This window comes from Nicotiana attenuata, chromosome 5, assembly GCF_001879085.1.
Source record: "Nicotiana attenuata strain UT chromosome 5, NIATTr2, whole genome shotgun sequence".
NCBI classification, from domain to species: Eukaryota; Viridiplantae; Streptophyta; class Magnoliopsida; order Solanales; family Solanaceae; genus Nicotiana; species Nicotiana attenuata.
Window position 1 is genome coordinate 9,222,726 of NC_031993.1, and position 25,672 is coordinate 9,248,397.

The 25,672-nt window shown below is 35.6% G+C and overlaps 2 protein-coding genes across 6 annotated transcripts; one reads left to right on the plus strand and one right to left on the minus strand.

The window, feature by feature from the left end:
- Window positions 444–1,956, minus strand: LOC109226276. The gene has a single exon (XM_019391065.1). It carries the CDS (start codon window positions 1,796–1,798, stop codon window positions 608–610), a length of 1,191 nt encoding a protein of 396 aa, XP_019246610.1. The 5' UTR covers window positions 1,799–1,956; the 3' UTR covers window positions 444–607.
- Window positions 10,464–15,036, plus strand: LOC109225264 (pentatricopeptide repeat-containing protein At1g66345, mitochondrial). Of its 5 annotated transcripts, none has more exons than XM_019389872.1 (3): window positions 10,464–12,982; window positions 13,717–13,820; window positions 14,530–15,036. In XM_019389872.1, exon 1 carries the CDS (start codon window positions 10,673–10,675, stop codon window positions 12,284–12,286), a length of 1,614 nt encoding a protein of 537 aa, XP_019245417.1. In that variant the 5' UTR covers window positions 10,464–10,672; the 3' UTR covers window positions 12,287–12,982; window positions 13,717–13,820; window positions 14,530–15,036. The 5 variants fall into 5 exon arrangements, with proteins under 5 accessions (XP_019245417.1, XP_019245418.1, XP_019245415.1 ...); XM_019389873.1 differs by having other exon boundaries at window positions 14,832–15,036; XM_019389870.1 differs by having other exon boundaries at window positions 13,365–15,036.

The following is a 25,672-nucleotide window of genomic DNA, read 5'->3' on the forward strand; positions in this document are numbered from 1 at the left end:
AGCAAGAAAACCTTCCATCGAGTTACATCTCATGTGAACAATGACTTACTGTGAAAAAAAATTCAGGGCGGGGGGTGGCTCACGTCATATAGTTTGCTGCCAACGCCAACATACCAATATTTGCAACTGATAACGATACAATCTCTAGCCTACAACACCAAAATGACATCTTTTTAGTATGCCATCCTAGCATCCTATCAACACACACTGCACATCAACAACGAGCCCGCAACTATGTTTTCAAAATTTGTGTTCCTACAAAGAAACTAATGCAATCAATCACGTGATATAAAGTAGCAGAGTCACAAAACTACACCTAGACATGGTAAGTTTCTGCATTCGAACTGATAGCCTTCGAACTCACATAAAGGTTTACAAGTTGAACTTGCCTACGGAGATCAATGGATCAAATGCAGGAACTAAGAAGTCACAAGCCAGAAGAATACCATATATGTCAAGGAATTATCTTCTTCTGCTAAAATTTTACAAAATCTCTTCAACAAAGAGTAGTAATACTACAATATGGGAAAAACTACTAAGGATATCTAATCTAAACTCAGACTAAGAAAAGTTAGCAGAAAAATCCATATACAAGTAATACATTTACTCATTGACTTTGAAGAGAATGCTCAAGCACCAACCTCAAACGACGCGCTAACACATCCAACTCTGCAACTCTTTGTTCCCTCCACCTCTCCTCAAACTTGTCCAAATTTTCCTCCTTCAATAAATCACCATTCTTATAATCTTTCAAACACTCATCAAACACATCCATCACCACTTTTGCAGCTATCTCCCCAATACTGCATCCTACTCCAACCTGAACTGGACCATCCAAACAACTGCACCCGACTCGTTTATACCCCACATCCCCGCCTTCGAATTCCACATTCACCTCACTCAACTTCCCATCTCCATCACAAAACTCACCAAGTTTATCATTCTTGTAATTATTTACCTGTCCCACTTCAACATTCTCCTTACTCACTGAAACCCCGTCATGGGTAGGGTCTTTCCCTGTTACATTCTCCTTACTCAATGAAACCCCGTCATGGGTCGGGTCTTTCCCTGTTATTCTATTACCGTTCCCAACAGATAGAGGATCGGTATCCATTGAGAGTTTGTCTTGATAAGGAATTGTACCATTTTCATTCCGGTCTTGGCCCGAGCTTGTACCATTTTGATCCGAGACTCGGCTCGGGCCAGGGACTGTAACATAAGGAGTAGTGGGCAAAAAGCTCCCTTGGCCCGGGCCCGTATCATATTGATCCAGGCCTTGGCCTAGGCCCGGGGCAGAAGGGATGGTGGGCAAAAAGCTAACTTTAACACCAACCAAGTTGGATTTTTTTGACTTGTCAGCATTAAACGGCGATGTATGAGCAAAATCAGGGTGCCAAAGCTGTCTCGAAAGATCATACAAAGCACGATCATGTGGCGACAACAATGACATATCTAACCCTTTAGACAGACGAGAAGAAATCACCCTAAACTTCTTCCTCAGCCTACGTAATTTCTCAGAAAGTTGAGATTTCGTATAAGGCTGCAACATGGTATTTGAAAACCGAGTATAAAAAATATTAAGATCACGAGGGAATAATAGGGAACCATCATCAAGAAGACCTTGTAAAAACCGGATCTCATCCGGTTCAGTCCAAATTCGATGGAATTTAAATGGTGGCAGTTTTTGTGGGTCTGAACCGGCTGCGGTGATAAATGGGTCGTCGGTTGTTTTGCGTTTGATAGGGAGCTTAGAAGCAGTGTCAGTGGGGGATTGAGAAAGGGGAAGGGTGGAGTCCATGGCTATGAAAAATGTTTAGTTTAAGGGTTAAACAGTTAATTAAGCGATTGATTTTGGATTTGATTTAATTTGATTTGGTGTTTTGGTTGTGGTTTGGTTTGAGCGTTACTTTCGGTTCAGGGTGAAGACTTTGTAAAAAGGGAAATAGGGATTTTGTTAATTCTAGTTAATGAATTATGAAACGTATTTAGTCAATATAGTCTCTCAAAATGATATATATATATATATATATTGTATGTTATATAATAAATTTTTATATACTATTCGGCTATCGAATATAACTAAATTTTGACCCGGGCTAAAAATAAAAAATAATCCAACGAAGTCTGCTTATATGGCCATAAATAATTTTTCATTATTCGTAAAATAATGATTTGGACATCATTATTTGTGAATATCGAACTTTGATTTTTGGAATACTGGTAAAAATTTATTGACAAATCTATTTGAGTAGTATTAATTTCGAATGAAATAATATCACTCACATAATTTTTGTCTTTTCAAGTGAAATAGCCAAAACACAATTACAACTTCCATTTTTCCTTTTTTCCCTAAAGGAAAAATGAGAGGAAAAAGAAAAGAATTAAAAATTTGAAAGTTGCTTAAAAAAATATAGAAAGAATTACAGCCCATGTCACTTGGCCTAACGGCCCAATAAAAATGGCCCACATTTGAAGCTCTTACCCTATTTAGCCCACGTTGTACATAACTTGAAAGAATAGCAAGGTATAGCCAGTTTTCGTACTGGTCAATCAAAAAATAGCCAGCGTTTACCAAGTCAATGAAAAATAACCACTATTTTGCTGCAATAGAGACCGGTCCAGCATAATATACTGGAGTTTGGTGCACTTGTGCATGAACTCCAGCACATTATGCTGGACCGGTATACTTTGCTGGCTCCAGTATAATATACTGGAGACTGGAGCATCGGTGCTCCAAACTCCAGTATATTATACTGGACCAATATACTTGCTGGAACTCCATTATATTATGTTGGAGTTCTAGTGTACTTATGCTGGAACTCCATCATATTATGCTGGAGTTCCAACATACTTATTCTGGAACTCCAGTATAATATGCTGGAGTTCAAGTATACTTATGCTGGAACTCCAGCATAATATACTGGAGTATTTTTCGGGTTTCGAACAGTGTTTTCGCTCAGATTTATCTTTATATAAAAAGTGGCTAAATTTCGATTACTTTTGAAATTGGGCTATTTTTGAACGACCAGTTATAAATCTGGCTATTTTAAAAATTACCCAACTTTTCAGCCTTTAGCCCACTATTAAAGACATACTTTTAAGGTTTTTATTATTTTCTTCTTTCTTCATTCCCTTCTCTCTCACCGCCTCTCACTTCTTTCTTTCTAACCCACATAGATCCCTCATACTCTCTTAACCTAGCCCCCGCTATTCCCCTTGACGATAGGCTATAATTGTGTATTTTAGTCGCTTATTACACTCTAATTTACTGCACTTTAATTGAGTTTGAGTTTTAATCGCTAGTGTTTTGCACTAAATGTGTGTTTTATGCCTTGTAGGAGTGATTCCGAGCTATGTAGATATTATGGAATGAATTCAAGTAATTTGAAGCTTTGAAGTCTGAGTAAAAGCCCAAGGATACAAGCCGGGATCGCGTTTGGGGGTCAACGGATGCTAGTTAGAGCGAACGAAGAATCGAGCAGGCATATTGCGCACTATCTAGTAAAATGGATATAACTTTTTGCTCAGAACTCCATTTGGTCTCCACAATATATGGTTGGAAAGCTAACTCAAAGGGCTACAACTTTCATGTTTTACGTTTTTCAATTTCCAAACAGAACAGGGTGAAAAGTGTGCGATCGCGCTAGTTTTAGCGCGCCCAGGACAGAAAGTTGTCCAACTAGCGCGGCCATTAGCGCGCCCAGATGTGCGACGGCGCTAGTCAAACCCGGGAAAAATGTCCTTTTTCACATTAGAGAAGGTATAATTTTTTGGGCCCAACCCTACTTGGTATATATACATGGAAAAACGGTACTTTGGGGGGAGGACGCCACTTTAGAGAAATCTAACATACTTTGGAGGAGAATTCACGTGGGGGAACACACACCACGCTTGGAGGAGGCTTTCAACTAGTTTTTCTTCTCTTCTCTTCTTTTAGTTTCATAGTTTCTTTGTTCTAGAGTTTTGGGTGCTACATGAACGTTGTAGTTTGAAGCTTGAATTGTTCTTATTATTTTATTATATTGGTTTATTTATTCAATCTTGCGCTTAATTATTTAATTGCTTGATCACCAATTGAATACTATCTACGAATCTAGGAATGAACTCGGGAGAGGGAATTCTAGATTGCATATAAGATTGAGTAGAGCAAGATCTTAACTCTTAGGGGGAGCGGATTTGCGGTTAGGATAGGAATATACCTAATCGCTTGCCTGGTTATTTTACGGGAATTATAAATGCATTCTTGTTAATCCTAATTTCATAGGAATATAGGCGTTAGGTTAGCTTGAATAGGCGAGTTGTACTTCGGGAGAAGGCTACGAGCAATGTTAACCCTGTCAACCAATAAACCAGATAAATTAATTAGACGATTTAGGTGGAAAACTCAACGGGATTGTTAGCTAACCCTTAGCTCTAGAATATTCACTCACATTGAATTCGTCCCTAATATTGCCGACTTGTTTTCTTTAATCTCTTAGTTTGCTACTCTAAATTAGTCGTAGTTAATAATCATTAGAAATTCGCTTGAATAGATTAATTGTTGGGTTTAATTTAGTTGATAGTTAATAACAAGTCCCTGTGGGTACGATATCTGGACTTACAATCCTATATTACTTGTCGACCACGTATACTTGCGTGTGCGTTTGGGAGCAACAAGTTTTTGGCGCCGTTGCCAGGGACTTAGAAATTAACTATTTTACTAGATTAGATTTTTTCTTTTATCTATTTAAGTTTTTAATTTTAGTCTAGTGTAGTTAGTATTATATTTTTATTTTTTTACATGGAATCTTTGAACGAAAAGTGGTGGGATAGTAAGTATTCTTGTTTTTGTGATCCTTGTCCATATTGTAAAGGACCTCACTTGTGGCAATATTGTAAAAATATTTCCAATACCGAGTTGTGTGCACCATCTCCATCTTGTAGTATTTGTGATAGAAATTGGAATAATTATCCTAAGTGTTGTTATCCTACTCCAATTCCTTCTTATGTTGATTCTAATAATTCTTGTGAGTTTGACAGAAGTAACGAATGGGATGATGTAGAACACGATGTTCACATTCTTGATATGCACGGGAAATTATTAGAGGAATATGGAGGTTTCCGTGAGAAAATTATGAATGAGATGCAATAATTTATAGAAGGAAGAGCTGAACTGGGACAAGAGATCGATCAATTTGGAAGTTCTATTCACGACTTAGAGGCTCAATTAAGTACAAAAGTTGATGCGTGTAACTCCCAACAATTTAGTGATGAGCTTGTGAAGCACAAAGAGGAATACCAATTATTAGACCAAACTATTATTAATGATGCCAAGGTTGACGAAGAGTGCGAAATTGAGGATGCCAAAAATAATACAATTTTGGAGTTGGAGCGTATTGGACCTCATTCTAAACACTTTTCAACGTTGTGTTTGGTTGGTGATATGGGAATTGATCCAGTCGAGCATATGGAGGAGTCAATGGATGAGGAACAAAGTGTTTATATTCTGAAATTTGCGATGCCAAGGAGACAAAACGACATCCCTCACTTAAAAGCCAAGAAGTGCAAGATGCGATACTATTTACTTGGTTCCTTTATTTTCACACCACCGCCCAAAGAACGTGACACAAAAATTGATGCAAAATTGGGGGCGCAATTCATATCCTCAAAGTGGAAGAAAAAGTGGTGAAAGTGATGGCGTCGTGCCGCGACGTTAAATAAAGCGCTTGTTGGGAGACAACCCAATTTTATTTATTTTTTTATTTTATTTTTTTTCTTTTTTTTATTTTATTTTTTATTGTATTATTTTTTTTGTAGTATTATTTTTGTGTTTTGTAGGAGTACGAGCATGGAATCAAAGCCAAGAGGCATGTGCAAAAGCGAGCAGGTGGTTGAACTTTGTGTGAGGTACCCGCACAAGGGATCATACCTGGGAGAAGTCTGAGTATCCCGTGAGCTGCTAATTCTTCGGCCTTTGGCCTACCAGGGAGTCTCTTTTACCCTCTTATTATTTATAGTGTGCATTGAGGATATTGCACGATCTTAAGTGTGGGGTGAGGAGATTGTCTGAGTGACTTTCTATGCTATTTTAGTTGTGTTAGTTTAATTGAATATTTTTTTAAAAAAAAACGGAAAAAAAAATTTAGACTTTTCCCGACGATGGATCTCCTAGACAGTTTTCTTGAGGGATGTAAGTCTAAAGAGAAAGGACAAAAAGATTTTCTTTGTAGATAGTGTAGCAATTCCCCCTTGGTTTTTCTTTGTGCCGCAGTTCTTTTCCAAGGGTTTTGTTTGAACCGGGTGTAGGTAGTTTTTTTTTTAGGAGAGAAGCCATGGTGATGTGAATTGAATTGAATCAATATCTTCTAACTTTGTCATACCTTGAGAATAGTGAGTACTTTAGTTGTGACGCTTAGGCTCAATTTTTGACTCTTGTATAAGTACCTTAAATTGTATGATCTTAACTTTGCTTAACTTCTTTGACTAGAGTGTCTTGATGAGTCCAATCCTGAGTGAGTTATGTGCCATGTTGTGTAAGATTTTGTGTTATTCTGTACATTGCATTCGATGTCTAGAACTTGCCCCGTGTGTTTTCAAAGCGAAATAGTAGTTTTGTTCAGTCTTGGAAGTGATATAGGCGTTTCTTTGTTGAGCCATATAAATATTTTACCCGCCTAATTGTTATGTATCATAGTTAGCCCCTTTGAGCCTGTAATCCTGTTTCTTTGGCAACCACATTACAAGCCTTACTCATTTGTTTGAATTAACAATTTATTTGAACCTTTTCACCCCGCATGAGCACTTGAATTGTTATGAACTTTGTAAAAGTTAAAGTGTGGGGTGTTTGGTTTGGCTTTTGAGTGGAACTAATGAAATAAGGAGAAAGGTGCAGTGTTTTGAAAATAAGTAAGAGCCACTTGAATTGAACAAGAAAAAAAAAAAGATAGTTGTATTGCTGTGAAAAATATTTTGTGATAGTGGTGACTCTTGATATAATTGTGCTTAAAGAAGTGGGGAATTAATATATATTGATGTGAAGGTGGAGTTATGGTTTGACATAAGTATGGAGTTTTGAATGTTACAGTATATGTATTAAAGTGCTTAGGGAGGTGTAGTCACTCTTATATCTAAATGTATCCTACCTGTCCCTCAGCCTACATTACAACCAAATAAAGTCCTACTTGATCCTAGACTGAATGAGCTCGATTAGTAGAGTAGTACAGTACGGGCAAGCCTATGGTGCATCTTTTGTGGCATATGAATGTCATTTCTGAGAGTGAGTGAATTCTTCCTATCTTGAGTTCCTAAGTGTTCTTAAATTTTATTGTGTGGGACTACTCTCGGTGGTTGTGTGAGGGCACTTGATTCATGAAGGAAAGGTAATGTCATTGACCTCTATGTTAGAGTAAGTGGGTGAGTTGCGAATAATGCGTGGTACTTGTGAGTCAAATCTTGAGGTGAAGATGTTGCACTCTTGTGCTTAGTCTATTTTAAATATTCTTGTTGTGATAAGTTAGGAGAATTATTTAAAAAGATCGTGTCTTTATAAAGTGTAGTTTGATGTAGTTTGATTGCTCGAGGACGAGCAATGGATTAAGTATGGGGTGTTGACGATAGGCTATAATTGTGTATTTTAGTCGCTTATTATACTCTAATTTACTGCACTTTAATTGAGTTTGAGTTTTAATCGCTAGTGTTTTGTACTAAATATGTGTTTTATGCCTTGTAGGAGTGATTCCGAGCTATGTAGATATTACGGAATGAATTCAAGTGATTTGGAGCTTTGAAGTCTGAGTAAAATCCCAAGGATACAAGCCGGATCGCGTTTGGGGTCAACGGATGCTAGTTAGAGCGAACGAAGAATCGAGCAGGCATATTGCGCACTGTCTAGTAAAATGGATATAATTTTTTGCTCAAAACTCCATTTGGCTTCCACAATATATGGTTGGAAAGCTAACTCAAAGGGCTACAACTTTCATGTTTTACGTTTTTTAAAATTCCAAATGGAACAGGGTGAAAAGTGCGCGATCGCGCTAGTTTTAGCGCGCCCAGGACAGAAAGTTATCCAACTAGCGCGACCATTAGCGCGCCCAGATGCGCGATTGCGCTAGTCAAACCCGGGAAAAATGTCCTTTTTCACATTGGAGAAGACATAATTGTTTGGGCCCAACCCTACTTGGTATATATACATGGAAAAATAGTATTTTGGGGGGAGGACGCCACTTTAGAGAGATCTAACATACTTTGGAGGAGAATTCACGTGGGGGAGCACACACCACGCTTGGAGGAGGCTTTCAACTAGTTTTTCTTCTCTTCTCTTCTTTTAGTTTTATAGTTTCTTTGTTCTAGAGTTTTGGGTGCTACATGAACGTTGTAGTTTGAAGCTTGAATTGTTCTTATTATTTTATCATATTGGTTTATTTATTTAATCTTGCGCTTAATTATTTGATTGTTTGATCACCAATTGAATACTATCTACGAATCTAGGATTGAACTCGGGAGAGGGAATTCTAGATTGCATATAAGATTGAGTAGAGCAAGATCTTAACTCTTAGGGGGAGCGGATTTGCGGTTAGGATAGGAATATACCTAATCGCTTGCCTGGTTATTTTACGGGAATTATAAATGCATTCTTGTTAATCCTAATTCCATAGGAATATAGGCGTTAGGTTAGCTTGAATAGGCGAGTTGTACTTCGGGAGAATGCTACGAGCAATGTTAACCATATCAACCAATAAACCAGATAAATTAATTAGACGATTTAGGTGGAAAACTCAACGGGATTGTTAGCTAACCCTTAGCTCTAGAATATTCACTCACATTGAATTCGTCCCTAATATTGCCGACTTGTTTTCTTTAATCTCTTAGTTTGCTACTCTAAATTAGTCGTAGTTAATAATTATTAGAAATTCGCTTGAATAGATTAATTGTTGGGTTTAATTTAGTTGATAGTTAATAACAAGTCCCTGTGGGTACGATATCTGGACTTACAATCCTATATTACTTGTCGACCACGTATACTTGCGTGTGCGTTTGAGAGCAACACCCCTCCTCTACCCCCCCCCCCCCCCACGCAGTTCTGCCATTAATGGCTCGAAGAAGGCTTGGGCTCCTACTCCGTCGTCCATGGTGGCAAGCAGAAGAATATTGAAGATTTTTGAAAGAAACATGAAAATACACACAGATCTGAAAATAAATAGCTCTCACACTTGATTTGCACCAAAAAAATAACCACTAATGTTGGAAGATTTTGAAGTTTGAAGTTCTGGTCATTATTATTATGACCTTGAAGTCTCGAATCTGAAATTGGGTTTGGATAAAAATCATAACTATGTAGCAGTTTGTATCAACACTGTATACTAGTGTATAATTGTGTATATGGATATACAAACACCTCTTATACACTATTACATGTTTATACAAGTTATACAGTATTGTATAATTGTGTATAAATATGTATATTTGTGTATAATATTATATAATTATATATTTTTTCAATTTATAAGGATGTATATACATTGTTAGTGTGTAAGAGGCCTCTTCAGAAGTTTGACACTTCCTTCTCTTCTTCTTTTTCGTGTAATGTGTCGTATGAGCGTTGGAGGGATTCTGCAATTTATTTACCAAGTTTTTATTTTTCTTTTATCCTGTTGGATTGCTTCAGCAATTGCACATAAAAGTGTTTGAATTTCTTACCTTCAGATAATATGTATTATTCATGATCTTTGAGTTGTGTTGTGGCTGATTTGCATTTTTTTATCAAATGCTTAATAATCATAGGAAATCAATAGAATGAAAACAACTGGTTGTAGACAAAGGGAGCAAAATAAGTTGTCTTTCGGGAATTAGCCTGTTATTTTTTGGGCTATAGATTTGAAAAGTGGTATCTAGGCTATTATGTTGCAAGTCAGGTGTGTGAGTTGTATTTATGTGAAATTATCCCAAAAATCTCCACATGTCTATTGAGAGGAAAAAACATTAAACTTACATCTAATTTTTATTATAATTTAAATTATTTCAGATCGAAATTTCCTTAAGGATTAAATACAAAAATAAAGCAAAAAAATAATAGCCCGTTTGGCCAAGCTGCAAAAATCAGCTTATTTTGAGAAGTGCTTTTTTTCAAAAGTGCTTTTCTCAAAAGTACTTTTGGTGAGAAGCAGTTTGTGTTTGGCTAATTAGTTTGAAAAGCACTTCTGAGCAGCAATTAGTGTTTGGCCAAGCTTTAAAAAATTGCTTCTAAGTGTATTTTTCTCAAAAGTGCTTCTCAAAAAAGTGTTTTTGGAGAGAAACTACTTTTTTCTGCTTCTCCAAAACTGCTTCTGCTTCTCCTCGAAAGTACTTTTTTTCCTTCCAAAAACTTGACCAAACACCTCAATTTTTGGCCAAAAGTACTTTTGGGCCAAAAAAAAGCACTTTTGGCCAAAAATAAGCTTGGCCAAACAAGCTTTAAGTTTCTATCCAAATGACGGATTAATAATGATCAAAAGCTTTTACACAAATTAACTCAATTTGGAAAAAAGAAAAATTCTACTCCCCTGCTTCGTCCCCAGTGCCACGCCGCCACCTCAGCCAGTCCTCCGTCCTCAGCGGCCAGCGCCACCACATACCTCCGCTCCGACCCTTCTTCAGACTATAACAGAAGCTAGTTGCCTAGCTATTTTAGCTTCAAATTCCTTTCTATGGTTCAAAAATGAACTTATCACCTCGTATCATCCCCCCTTTAGCTTCCCATTTACTCTTCAAAACTTTCCCTCTCTTAATTCAAACTCACCACCCTACTTTTTCAACCCAAGCTCTTCAAGATTCCTCCAATATAATCACTTCTATATGCAATTCCCTACGCAGAGGAGAAAATTGGGAATCTTTAACCAAAAAGTTTCAATCTTTTCACTTCACACCCCCAATTATGCAACAAGTGCTTTTAAACCTCAAAGAACCAAATGATTCCAAAAATGCTTTGAGTTTCTTCCATTGGTCATCAAGAAATTGCAATTCTCGACATGGGGTTTTTATTTATTGCATTACAATTCATATTCTTGCAAAATCTAAGCTTGTGAAAGATGCAAATGCACTGCTTGAATCTGCTTTGAAAAATGAAAATTTATTTGTTGTTCTTGATTCTTTAATTGGAAGTTATAAGTTAGTTGATTCGTGCCCGTTTGTGTTTGATTTATTTGTGCAATGTTGTGCTAAGTTGAGAATGATAGATAAGTCTTTAGATGTTTGTAAATTGTTGGATGAAAATGGATTTATGCTTAGTGTTATTAGTTACAATACTATGCTTCATGTGGTGCAGAAATCGGAAAAGACTAGTATGGTTTGGGGTATTTATGAGTATATGATTGAGAAAAGGATATATCCGAATGAAATGACAACGAGAATTATGATTAGTGCTTTGTGTAAAGAAGGAAGGTTGCAACGATTTTTGGATGTTGTGGAGAAAAGTCATGGAAAAAGATGTCAACAACCCGGGGTTGTTGTGAATACGTGTTTGATATATGGGATGATTGAGGAGGGTAGAATTGAAGACGGGTTGAGTTTGATGAAGAGAATGTTGCAAAAGAATATGATACTTGATACGATTTCGTGTTCTTTAGTCGTTCTTGCGAAGGTGAAGATGAGAGATTTGGAGTCTGCTTGGAGGGTTTATGATGAAATGCTTAGGCGGGGTTTTGAAGGGAATGCACTAGTGTATGATTTGTTCATTGGGGCGTATTGTGAAGAGAAGCGGATAGATGAAGCAATTAAGCTGATGGATGAAATGGAGCGTTTGTGTATGAAACCGTTTGGTGAAACATTCAATCATCTGATTAAGGGTTGTTCAGAAGTGGGAAGATTAGAAGAAAGCATGAAATTTTGTGATAAGATGATAGCAAATGGGTTCGCTCCTAGTTGTTTAGCTTTTAACAAACTCGTCGCTAAGCTTTGTGAAAATGGAAGTGCAAAGTCTGCTGATCAGCTATTGACTTCTCTGATGGATAAGGGTTTTGTTCCAGATCAAAGCATCTATACTTACCTCATTGTTGGTTATGCCGACAAAGGTGACATTGAAGGAGCACTTAAGCTTTATTATGAAATGCAATATAGGTCGATCTCTCCTAATGCTTCTATTTTTGATTCATTGATTATTGCTTTGTGTCAATGTGGGAGATTGAAAGAAGCGGATGAGTTTTTCTCTTTAATGGTTGGTCAATCCTTGACACCAAGCATTCATGTTTACAAGAAATTGATCGCAAGCCACTTGGAGAGGGGCGATGAAACAGGGGCTCATCAGCTGTACAGACAAATACGTAGAGAGATTTGACAACATACAATAGAGTAGTTTCTGAGCTTTCTACTTTATTTGAAACGCAGTCGGACTGTATCAATAAGCAGATTAAAATTAAAAGTTTTCTCATAACGTTCTTCGTGATGGTATTTGTGAGCGTTGGTTGGCAAGTGGTAACATGATCTTCTCCGCTATAGTTTGGTTGTTGGTATCATAATGTTTGGTGATGTGCTTCATTGGTGAGCTAATAGGCACCTCTGTTCTACAACGTTATTTCTCGTGAATTAAAAAAATTTGACTACAACTTTGGATGGTGTCTAAGTTATTATTATACATATTGGTCAAAGATGTGGATTTTCTTTCCAGTAGCAATTTGAATGGTTTATCGTGAACTTGATAAGCCACTTCTTCAGAGTACTTATCTGATAAAATGACATGCTTTATCTCAATGAAGTGCAGCTTCTAGATGAATTTTGAAGCTTGGAAATGAATGATTCGAGCTGTTGGTTTACTACAAGTCGTAAAAGCAAATTTGGAACCAATTCACCACAAAAGAATATTGACTATACTGAGAGGTGCTGATGTTTTAAGTAGAAAAGGTGGTAGTAAAGGGTGAGAATTATTTCAGTATTAATTCAACTGTTCCTTAACTCTCAGCTGTTGTTTCCCTCGATAGGGGAAAAAAAATAAGCTGGACGGCAAAGAAAACATGATGCAAGCCGCCTTCACTGCGTAAGCTGTCTTTACTCTCCTGTTAAAGTTATCTAATTATCATTATATTCTTTTACTCCTAATATGGTTAGTTAATGCATAGCATATCAGTAGCCAAATTTTCTGATGAGCAGTTGATTGCATGGAAACAACATTTATTTGGGATATGCGACTCTTTGGACTAATCCTTTCCTCCCGTCTGTTCACTTCACTCTGAGGATAAAAAAACAGAAAAAAAGATTCTGAGTTCTTCTTTTTAATGTTGCTATATTTTCACTTCTACTGTATGAGGTTTGTACTCTACTATTAGCTAATAATGGCTCATGATAGGTTGTTATAACTTATACCCTTGTGCTTCTTTAATATAACTGATTAATTGGCACGGTGGTTCAACCTTTTGTAGTTCAAAGTGGCAGTGATATCAAGTAAGGCGGAGTGTTGTGCTTGACCTGATAGGTTGCCGGTTTTGTCCATACTGATCAAAGTAGTAGCCAGGTTCATGTGCTTGAAGCTATAATGAGGAATTTTAGTAATATGTTAAGGGGAGTAACCACTGCTGGAAATTGATTGTATTGATTCACACTCGACTAGAGTAATGAAAAACATACAACTCCAGATATGGCATATTGATCTTGTTCTTGTCATGCGTGACGTCATATCGTATTGCTATGTTAACTTGATGATTAATCACGAGACACAAATTGCTACGATTGCTGATATAATTTTACCTTGTTTTTTCTTTTTTTGCTTCGTAGGAGCAGAAGTTTGTTGATTTCAAGCCGAAGCAGACTATCGTTCGCATAAAGTAGTGGACAGTCAAATTGACTTGAGCTCTTCCGGATTTGCACATTGCATTCAGGTCATTCTCTTCTTACCAATAATTTCCTACATTTTGTATGATAATACATATTTTTTCCACTTCATTTGTTGCTTCTGTATCATGAACATATTTTCTTATAGAAAAATCACATGTCAAGTTGCAAAGGGGAGGTGCAACTGATTTGAGTACTCTTAGATGGTTGAATCTGCATTTTTTCCTACATGGTATAAGAGAAACTATGGAATAAAACTACATATTTGTCAATATCCTCCTCCTTTTCCTTTTCTTCTTCTTAGGCTAATCTTTCTTTCTAGATAAATATAGCATATCCACTTGTCTATATTTTGTGCAAAAGATTCTATTATACAATGGTGAAAGGAAGAAATCTAGAGTATGGAATGTAATAATGTGTAGCAGTACCCTTTAAGGACTGGAGTACTAGTTTATTAAAAAGACGCGGTCCAGTGTACAAAGCATCCCGTGTTCACGCAGGGTTCGGGAAGGGCCGCACCCCAATGGGTGTGATACTGCTAAATTACTTGGCCCAGGATTTATGCCCGAAATTAGGTTCTAAAGGCACCATTCTCTATGAGAAATTACGGCTTGTATCATCAGGATCTTTTGTTTGCTCCGCAAGGTAGTCAGAGCCAGCCAGTTTTCCATTAAACAGGCATGATAGTCTCTTCACCTGCACCTTGGCTTGCATTGATTTGAAACTACTACTATACTAAACTGATAACATCCATAGCTGGAAGCTTCAGCAGCGAGGATGTTTGAGGAAGAAGATGAGAGGAGTTTCAGAGAGACAATTCGAGAGAGAAAATGAAGATCTCCATTATCTTCTTCTAAGAAATGAGCTGTATCTTTACAAGACTATATATAGACAAACACAACTAAGAACTAACAGAGTACCTACAGTAATAACCGTCTAACTAACTTTACTAACTGTACAAATAATACAACTTAATGTACAATCTCCTACAGCCACAGCTTGTATTGGCTCACTACTCTTCTACATAAACCGCCTGAAAGCGGATTTTGTTGGGTTAGCTTTTTGGTAGGAAAGGCGGTCACCAGAAGAAATGGGCAGGCTTTTGTCATCCATATCCATCACTGTCCGGGGTAAGCAGTGTATTCTAATGCAAGCGTATTCCTTTTCTTTTTACTATTTTATTATGAAAATAAATGTATACATGCAGAGCCTAAATTGTAATGCAAATAGGTCGAAATTATCAAAGCCATATTCCTTTTTATTTATTTATTCATTTTTTACTATTTTAATCCCAAAATAGCATAGCCAAAATCCGGAATGTTGAAGTGAACAAAAATATGGAAAAGGTGGAATAGAGCAGCAATTTGCCCTTGTCTTCCCTCTGCCTTTATTCCAAAGGAAGAGAACACATTTTATCGGAAACAACCTCTATATCTCACATAAGGTAGGAATAAAATCTGTCTATGAAATTTTTGTCATTATCTTTTATCAATCCAAGGAAAATTCAAACTCCGCTTCAAGTTTGCTAATTATATTAATTATCCCATTTGACTTTTGAATTTAACTTATGTTCAGTAATAGTTTTTCAATATTACTAGATCAAGTTTGCATGCTATAAAAAAGGGCAATTCGGTGCACGAAGTATTCCGCGTTTATGCCCTGATGCAAACACCATAGACTGATTCTATGACTATCCTTACAACAATTAATTCTCCCAGCAAACCAAATATAATAACTTGCAAATTAAAGTAATTAATAACTTGTTATTATTAGTTACAACTTATATTGATAATGTACATATAATTACCAATTTCCTTGAGTCCAATAGGTGCATAAGCATTTGAACCAATCCCCGCACTTACCAATCACAGTAAAAGATTGTTGATAACGATATACACAGTATTTATAACAATTCTGATCGCTAAAACACCATCCATAATCATTATTACCATTAGTTACCAATTCCCAGTCGTGAGCTTCTGTCAAATCTGCATCCAATAACAAAGAAAATTAACAAATTAATACACCCTTTTTTTCTACCTCAAAATTTTATTTACTTATTTATTTTCTTAAGTTCTTTAATTTATAATCATTAGTTACCATGACAAGAAAATCAGTAACACCTTTGGACGTGTTTGATGCAGCGCGGAAGTCATGTTCTTTGAAAAGTATTTTTCATGGGAAATATTTTTGTTTTTTGTTGGTTGGTGAGCGAAAAATATTTTCCACGTTTGTCATACAAGCACGAGTAAATGACTTCCTCATGAATATTATTTTTTTTTGAAGTTATTTTTCTTCGTATGAAGGGGAATCTTGGAGCAACGGTCAAGTTGTCATTTTGTGACATATAGATCGCGAGTACGAGTTGTGGAATCAGTCCCTCCTTGGGGTGCGGCCGTTATTTGAACCTTGTGTGAACGCAAGATACTTTGTGCATCGGACTGTCTTTTTTTTTTCTTCGTACAAATCACACTAAGAGCCCGTTTGGATATAAAAAATATCACTTTTTTTTTCGAAAAATTAATTATTTTTTTTCGAAATCAGTGTTTGGCTATAAAATTTCAAATTTTCACTTGAAGATGAATTTTGGAATTTTTCGAAAATTTAGAAAAAAATCCAAAAAGCTGTTTTTCAAAAATTTCACTTAGATCACTCACAAAACTTCAAAAACAACCCAAAATTATATTCATGTCCAAACACAACTCTAGTTTTCAAATACGATTTTCACTTGAAAATGTTTTTCACTTTTTTCTGGAATTTTACAATTCTTATGTCCAAACGCCCACTAACTCTTAATATAAAGAATTTTAATAAGTAACAATCCATTGGGAAAATTTTCTAATACAAATGACAAGCATAGAACGTGTAACTATCAAAGGTGTAAATTTTAAGTCTTTTTTTGTGGGTACCATTTTCATTTGTGTTGGTTCTACCTTTTAAAAGTGATAGTTTTATTTACAATAGGTTCGTAATTAATTTATTATCAATAAAGCTTTGAATTTCTTGTACAGAGAATACATATGTTCTCGTCCCTATAACTCTTGATCCTAGAAAATAGCGGGAAAAAGCAATAAATAATAGGGAAAATTTTACATAAGAACAATTGGGATCCTTACTTTTCAATTTTATAGCCCATATTTTAATTTACAACCAACTAGCCCAAAAATAATAGGCTAAGATTGATCATCCAACTCCAATAGGTTCTCAAAATTACTATTTAATTTTTAAAAAAGATTGCTCAAGCTTTTAAGTTAATTTTCAAATCAGTAATTGTAACCCAAATATTAGTTCAACAAACAAATTTCATTTGGATGGTGAAAATTAGATTTTTAACAAGCTTAAATATGTGGGTTTAGATTCCGAATTTGATTTTATGAGAAATTTGGAGTGGGTATTATCTAAAATTATTAGCAATGGTATAAAGAGGTTGTATACAAAATTTGAAGTCATTTAATGGAGATTTGGACTGATTTTGAACAAGAATTGTAATTGAAAATCGTTGAAGAAGTTCGTCTACAAACGCTTGTATAAAGGTGTATAAAGCGTATAATGATGTATAAGATGTGTTTATACACTCATATACACTGTTATACAAGATTATACATAATTATATAAAAAACCGACTTCGTCTTCTTCCTTGCGTTTTTTCTGAAATTTAACTCAAATCTACTCCAAATCACTTCAAATTTAAATTTTGAACTCCTTTTGATATTTTCAATCAATTGGAACAACATCCAATCCAAACAACTAACAAACTCAAAAAATCTTATTTTTGAAAGCCAAGCTTTGAATGGCCTTCAATGGTGGAATGTTGAATCTTCAATTTTTTTACATTGCAACCAGGTGACACAGGGGAGAAGCAATAATGGTGGACGACCCCTTGAAGCATATGTAGAAGATGTGAGAAGAAAAGAGAGTGAAAACAATGTTTGTGACAACATAAATTTAACTCCATAGCTTTTAGAAGCAATGGTTGTAATAAAACATATTTTGAATTTGCTAGTGCTTTCAAAATATGTACAATATGGGTTAGGTTGGGTAAAACTTAAAAATATGGGTCATTTTTTATTATGGTGTGAAGCCAAATGTATTTTCTTGTAATTCTTTCTAAACAATATCCCCATCAGGTATAAAAATTTTGTATGCAGTAAGGATTAAGCACTTGCATTATATAAGGAAATAAATTATGAGCTTTGGTTATAGATGTAATTACTCACCTAGTGATGCAAAGACGAAAATCAAACAGCTCAAAATGACAAAAATTCGTGATGTAGTCATTATTTCTTCTTCTGGTCTTCTATGCAATTTCATGAGAGGATTGAAAGGAATGTTTTTAAATGTATTTATATTATAGTATATAAGATGTTTTAAGCTTTAATTTCTCATAGGACCCAATACTTGCAAAATTAAATTCTAATTAATTCTTCTAATCTTCAGTTTCATATTATTTAATGCAACTACACTTTTCATCAGTTTTCAAACAATTAAGACAAATGATTTAATTAAGCTTTCAAGTCGTGTACGTAAAAATTATAAGAATAATACAATAATCCTTCCCATCCATTTTAATTGACTTTTTGGCTGTTTTCACGTACATTAAGAAATTTACCTTTTAGCATTAATTAATAATTAAAATGATCATATTAACCTTAATTTTGTTCATTGAAATTATAACAATACTTCTAGGCTCTTTACTCCGAGGACAACTTTGGAAAAAAACTGTTAATTCCTTTTAATATCTAAAAATATCGAATATTGTGAATCACAAGAAAAAAACTCAAAAATCAATTAAAGTGGAGCGGAGGGAGTGCTATTTATATCTGTGAGTCCTCATAGTTGTGCCTGAATCTGCGATATTTCATCTAAAATAGCCTTTCAAATTTAATAACAATAGAGTACTTCACTAACAAGGATTGCCGTGGAATGCCTAGCATTTATTTATTCTAAACCAGAGGTCTCAACTTTGAGCCCCACGTATGAAGTCACCTTTGTTAGAGAATGTTTTCCCCTCTAATATGAGATTTTCCGAGGTGAATTCGAATTTAGCTGGGCCCCAATACGATTATTTAACATCGAGTGGGAAATGGGAAATTAAAGCTCGATTTTAGCAGGTTCAGGCACTCGAGACCAGGGGCGGATGCAGTGCCTTATCTGCGAGTTCAATTGAACCCATAACTTTTGACGCGGGGGAAAAATTTATATGTAAAAATTCATTAAAATCACAAATATAGTAGATATGAACCCATAATTTTAAAAATATAAAGGGGTCAATGCTAAAATTTTAAAAATTAAACCCATAAGATTTAAATCCTAAATCCGCCTTTGCTCGAGATACTGCCCTTAAAAATATTTCATCCACACAATAAAGTATAAAATTAAGCATATTTATCAGGGTTCAACAAACTCCTTTAGTTATAATTAATTGGGAACAAAAACAACAGAAAGACAAGAAAGAAAAACCCAGCCTATAAGAAGCTATAGGAGAAAGAAGAATGACTTAGAAGAATTCTGTATGCTATACATATATTCATTGGGATAGCACTAATTTTTTTGTTGTTTTTAGCTATTCTTCACTCCTTTTACTCAATTTTCATTGCTTTTCTTGCCGGTCTTGGGTGTTTCTAACTTCTTCAACTCTCTCAACACTTCATATCCTGAATATTCAACATTCAAAGCATAATTAGTCGTCAAATGAGGCATAAAACTTAATAAAAACACAAGAGACGTTAGCTAAAATGATAACTTATTAGCTATCTCCACACTTGCAGGTAGGGTGTACATAGGTCGGGTTAGTTCGGATTTTTCAATTACCAAATCAAATTAAGATGTCAGGTTTTTAAATCTATAAACCAGACCAATAAAGCCGGGTTTTTGGGTTTTTTTCCAGCAAAGTCTTCCATAGCACAAAATATGTAACTTGTGCTCCAAATATTTTAAGTGGTGTACCCTATGTTAGAAAACATAACTAGGGATTGGTGCACCCTAAACTGGTAAGGAGACTAAGGAGCGGTGACCCTATGTCTAAAATAACATCAACTAGGGAGTGGAGATTTTAAGTTGGAAAAGAAGACTAGGGAATTGAGACCCTATGTCTAAAATAACATCAACTAGGGAGTGGAGACTCTATGTTAGAACAGGAGACTAGGGAGTGGTGATCCTATGTCTAAAATAACATCAACTAGGGAGTGGAGACCCTATGTTGGAAAAGAAGACTAGGGAATGAAGACCCTATGTCTAAAATAACGTCAACTAGGGAGTGGAGATCCTATGTTGGAAAAGGCAGCTAGAGATTGGTGTACCCTATACTACCATGATTTTGAACTTTCTTTCTTTTCTTTCTTCTTATTATTAAGAGATTTGGAGTTGTTGCTGCTGTAGAGCTATTTTTAGTTTCTGGGCAATTTTTTTTTTTTGTTGCACCTGCTTCTTGCAAGGTTGCTTTTGGATTACACCTGTTTCCTATTTTTTCAAACAAAGACTAATTGTTAGTTTAAAACGGTGGTTGGTTTTGTGGCCTTGAGTTTTTAAATCACTTAATCTCGGCCGGCTTCTTTAATAATAGTTTCAAACTGCAACTGGTTGTCTCCTGAATATCGATTGCACTTCTGACCCCGGAGAACCTTTGGCTCTTTCCAAAACTTTGCCATGACGGTTGGTAGCGTGTGACTCAACCTTTTCAACTTCATTTTGCCTATGGAGGCACTTCAATTTGATTTCCTTTTTCCAAGAGTTTTTGATTTCGAAGCATCGGCCACCATGGCTAGTCGGGGTCGACTTGATTCCCTTGTCGAGGCCGGGCGCCTTTTGTATATTAGCTTGTATTAATCGAGAGCTCGGTACATCAGTCTTGCCATCCCTTCTTTGCCTTAGTTTTTGGAACAAAGTTAGACTGAAAGAGATTCAAAGAAGAGCAAATAATGGAATGGAATATGAATTTAAACAAGTGCTGTCCCTTTCGAGGAACGAAAAGAAGGACTTATCTGAAGTACATGTGGACTTCAGTGAACATGACATGCCTTTTGGACTGGATGCTTGATCCGTGTAAATCGTCCGACTCTCAGAAATTCATCACAACTTTTGCTTCAAAACCGAGAAACCTTGCCCAGGACTGTGTCGATGCCAATGGCTCTTGGGATCCTTTTCTCGATCAGTAGTGCCCTTTGCGGGTTTCCACCAGCTGACCTCTCTCATTTCTCTTCTCACCATCTCCTTATAGTGCTCTTTGCGAGTTTTCACTAACAAGACTCTCTCATTTTGGTTTCTTTACTCACTATCGCCTTATGATGCCCGTGAGGGTTCACCAAAAAGACTCTCTAATTTTATTTCTCTCATTTGGTTGTATCAGATCCAAGTAACTGTATCCTCCAATTCTTGAACATTCTCGTCGATAATCGGAAGGACTTGAAAAGGATACAACTTTGGAATCATTAAAGCGATACCATCACTGAACCATCATAACATTTGCTCCAGTTTCAACTTTTGGGGGAATATGGATTTTTGTTTTGGTGTGACTGAACCCCAGAGAGAAGTTGCCTGCGTATTCTTTTGGAATCAAGTCGAACGTAGTTCAACTAACATGAAATGTTTTGATTTTTGTTTTGTTTTTCTTCTGTTTTGTTTTGTTTTATTTTCTCTTTCTTTTTCCTTTTTTCTTTTTTCATTTTATTTTCTTTTTGTCTTTTTTTTTTCAATAATATTTTCAGGTTCCAAAGAGGGTAATCAAAGAAAGGTAACCGACTCAAAGGATTGGCAAAAGAGTTAATAGTATTTGGGTAGCGAGAATAAAAGCCTTCTTCATCCCAACCAGAGAACATTAATGCTATATAGAGGATCCAAAATAGTACCTTTTGACTGCATCGGCATTGACAGTTGTTTCACGGACATTTCCTTCGATGTTTCCCATGTATAACGCTTTTTGGCAGTACTCTTGTTACAATGTATGGACCTTTCCAATCTGGAGCCAATCCTTTAGTTGTTCCGGGTCTTTATTTATTTCCTTAAACTTATCTTCATTGCATTCTGACTCTTGATTTATTATTTCGAAGTCTGATAGCGTTTTAGGATCTAGGCATGAAGTCTGCAAGCATGTCATATTATTAAAATCTTCATTTAACAGAACTGAAAAATTTTGGCATCTTAAAGCCAGCTGGCAAGTGGACATGGCGAAACATACACAAGTCGGCGTACGCGACGCTCTGTTGGCCGCTCAGGCACTGCATACTCTTTAAGCTGTGCTCCAAGCTTTTCATCTTCCGAGCCATTTCCTCTTGCTTGGGGTTCTTGACAACCTTTTCTTACTCAACCGAGAAGTCATATTGCGGAGGTTGAGTAAATGAGTCACATATGTTATTTTCGATTGAAACTGTGGTAATTATGCGGGCTATTGAAGAATGTGTAACGGTAGGCAATGAATGTCATATTCTCTGTAACGGACCACATATTTAATGCTATAGAATATTCTTCATTAAATTCTTCCGGGTGACAGGTATTTATTTCGCTTTTATGAACACCATACCCTTCGGGGACAAACGAGACCGTTGCATTCGAACTTGATTACCTTCTATATTCAACTTCACGTTCGCTTTATCATACGGGCATTTAATATGAATATATTTTACTCTATACAAGCTTTAGGCCCCGTAGTTCATCGAACCGCCACTGTAACAATAAAGTCAAATATGGAATGGTTGCGGAAACAGAAATAAACTAATAACTTGCTAAAATGAATTAAATTACATTAATAACTATTTTTTTTAAAAAATTATCAGTATATATAACTTAATTTTTGTTTAACGGGAATGATATCTAACTAGGCTGAAAACCCCAATAGGTGCATACACATTTGAACCAATCGCACTCGCCACTCGTTTTAAATGAATCTTTATAATGTACTACACGGTAATCATTACAATTATTATCGCTAAAGCACCATCCATAATCATTATCACCACTAGTTATCTGTTTCCACTCGTCGGCTTCTGTCAACTCTGCATCCAAAAACAAAACAAAAAAATAACAAATTAAAACACTTTTTTTATACCTCAAAATTTTATTCATTTATTTATTTTATTTGAAAATAATTTTTTTCATGATGAATTCAGTAATTTGTATTCATTAGTTATCAGGTCAAGAAAAGCACTTTTAGGCGTATTTGATACGGCGGAAGCCATGTGCTTTGTAAAATATTTTTCATGAAAAATACTTTTAATGCGAAATGTCTTTTGTTATATAAAACACCAATGACTTCCTCATGAAAATATTTTTCGTACAAAATACAATAATTATTTTAATATAAAGAATTTTTAATGTAAATGACAATCCATTAGGTAAACAATTTTAATTTTACTATAAATGACAAGCACAGAAAGTATACTTAAATATAGATTTTATTTTCTCGTTCCTCTAACTCTTGATCCTAGAAAATAACTGGAAAAAAAGTAGCAATAAATAATATTCTCATCAGGTATAAAAATGTTTACATGCAGGATTAAGCACTTCATGATAAAAGAAAATATATTTAGTAACTTTTGCTTCGATATCAAATCAAAATCATAGAATTAAACAGAAATCACCTCTAATTCATTTTAATTACTCACCTAGTGATACTGATGATAGGCTATAATTGCATATTTTAGTCGCTTATTACACTCGAATTTACCGCACTTTAATTGAGTTTGCGCTTTAATCGCTAGTGTTTTGCACTAATTGTGTGTTTTATGCCTTGTAGGTGTGATTCCGAGCTATATAGATGTTATGGAATGAATTTAAGTGATTTGAAGCTTTGAAGTCTGAGTAAAAGCTCAAGGAATTAAGCCGGGATCGTGTTCGGGGGTCAAATTTGATAATTAAGTACGAACGAAGACTTGAGGAGGCATATTGCCACTGTCTAGTAAAATAGACATAACTTTTTGCTCAGAACTCCATTTGGGCTCCACAATATATGGTTAGAAAGCTAACTCAAAGGGCTACAACTTCCATGTTTTATGTTTTTCCAAATTCCAAACGGAACAGGGTGAAAAACCGTGGTTCCACCGCGACCGCGGCAGAACCGCGGCAGAGTGTACTGGCGGACAACTGAAGAATCGGAGAGTATGTTTGGCCGCGGTTTGACCGCGACCGCGGTGGGACCGCGGCAGGAAGCGAAAATTTCAGGGACTAAAGTGTAAAATATGAGATTTTAAGTCCTAAACCCTATATTAAACAAAGGAGGCCGGCCAAGAACAAGAAGGGAACATATTTTGGACACAAATTAGACCTAAGGAGGCGAGGAGACACTACTTTAGGGTTAGACAACACCCTTGGAGGTAAGAACACATTGGGAGCAAGGCGGAGAATTCTTCTACGAGTTTTTTCCTTCCTCTTCCTATTTTTCATTGTTGGTTATGACTTTTAGTATTATAGTTTTACATACTATTATGAATAGCTAATTTGTTATCTAGAGTTTTGATAGAACCTTTTTAGGATAAATTCTTGTTATGTTTTTATATAATTGAGCCATAGCTTTTCTCTATTTGTTCAACTACGTTTATATTCTGCTTGATTGAAGAGCTCTCAGTTAGCTGTGCCTATTTAGTATGCATAACTCGGGAGAGAGTGCATATTTAGGTAGTTGTTAAACAACACCACTCCCAAAGTATATGAGGGATCAATAACCGAGGGTTTAAAGGCGGGATTAGGGATAACGAAGCCTTGGGTGCGATCTGAAGTGAGCTGTATTAAAAGCCAACTAGCGTAGCTCGGGAGAGCGCGTCTAGTAAATTGTCGTAATTACTCGGGAGAGATTTACGGTAATAAGAGTGTTCATGATCGGTAGAGAATACTTAGGCAAAATTATAGAAGACATAGCGGGAAGGATTCCGACAATAGGGGAAATCATAACTCTAGACCTCCTTAATCTTTTCTCTAACCCTCAGTATCGTTAGTTGTTAATTTACTATTTTAATTTGTTAGTTAATTAGTTAAACACAAGAATCTTAATATCTATAAGTTAGGAATTGTTCAAGCTTGTCTTCTTGGTGATAATGAACAGCTGTAACTAAACCTTAGTTCTCTGTGGGATTCGACTCCGGACTTGTAAACCGGATTATATTTGCAACGACCGCATTGTCCTTTTTATAAGGCATAGTTGGGCGTGATCAGATACAAAGACGAAAATCAAACAACTCAGAAGGACAAAAATTCGTGATGTAGTCATTATTTCTACTTCGATCCTATATTTAATTTCTTGAGAGGATTGAAGGGAATGTTTCTAAAATGTATTTATATATAGGACGTTTTAGCTTTTAAGCTTTCTCCCAGAAATCAATTCTTGCAAATTAAATTACAATTAATTCTTCTAATCTTCAGTTTCATCTTATTTAATGCGACTTCACTTTTCATCAGTTTTCGAACAATTAAGATGTACTCCCGTTTTAATTTATGTGACGCACTTTCTTTATTAATATTATGTTGTAAAAAGAATGATATGTTGTAAAAAGAATGATACATCTTTATATTTAGAAATGCTTTAATTTTAAATTTTTTGTTTTATCTATTTTACCTCTATGAGAAGTTTTTATAATCAAATACGTGCATATTATGATCTAACAAACCTTTTACCTTCTAAGCATTTGCAAACTCAAGTTTCGAAAGTCTTTCTTTTTTATTTTAAATTTTGTCCCGAGTCAAACTACCTTACATAAATTAAAATGAACTAAGTATGATTTAATTAAGCTTTCAAATCTGCAATAATTTTTTTTAAATTCAATGACAAAAGACTATTTCTTGTAAGAATTATTATGTACTATCACAACAGAGATTAAGATACAATGATATAATCAATCTTGAGCTAGGTTTAGGGAAACGTATTGTGTTATGGCCTAACTGCTAAAAAACGAGGAAAGATCTTGGTGAAACGATG

Excerpts from the sequence above, each read along its gene's own strand:
- LOC109226276 (XM_019391065.1), bottom strand. The coding sequence starts at position 1,798 with ATGGACTCCACCCTTCCCCTTTCTCAATCCCCCACTGACACTGCTTCT.
- LOC109225264 (XM_019389870.1), top strand. The coding sequence starts at position 10,673 with ATGAACTTATCACCTCGTATCATCCCCCCTTTAGCTTCCCATTTACTC.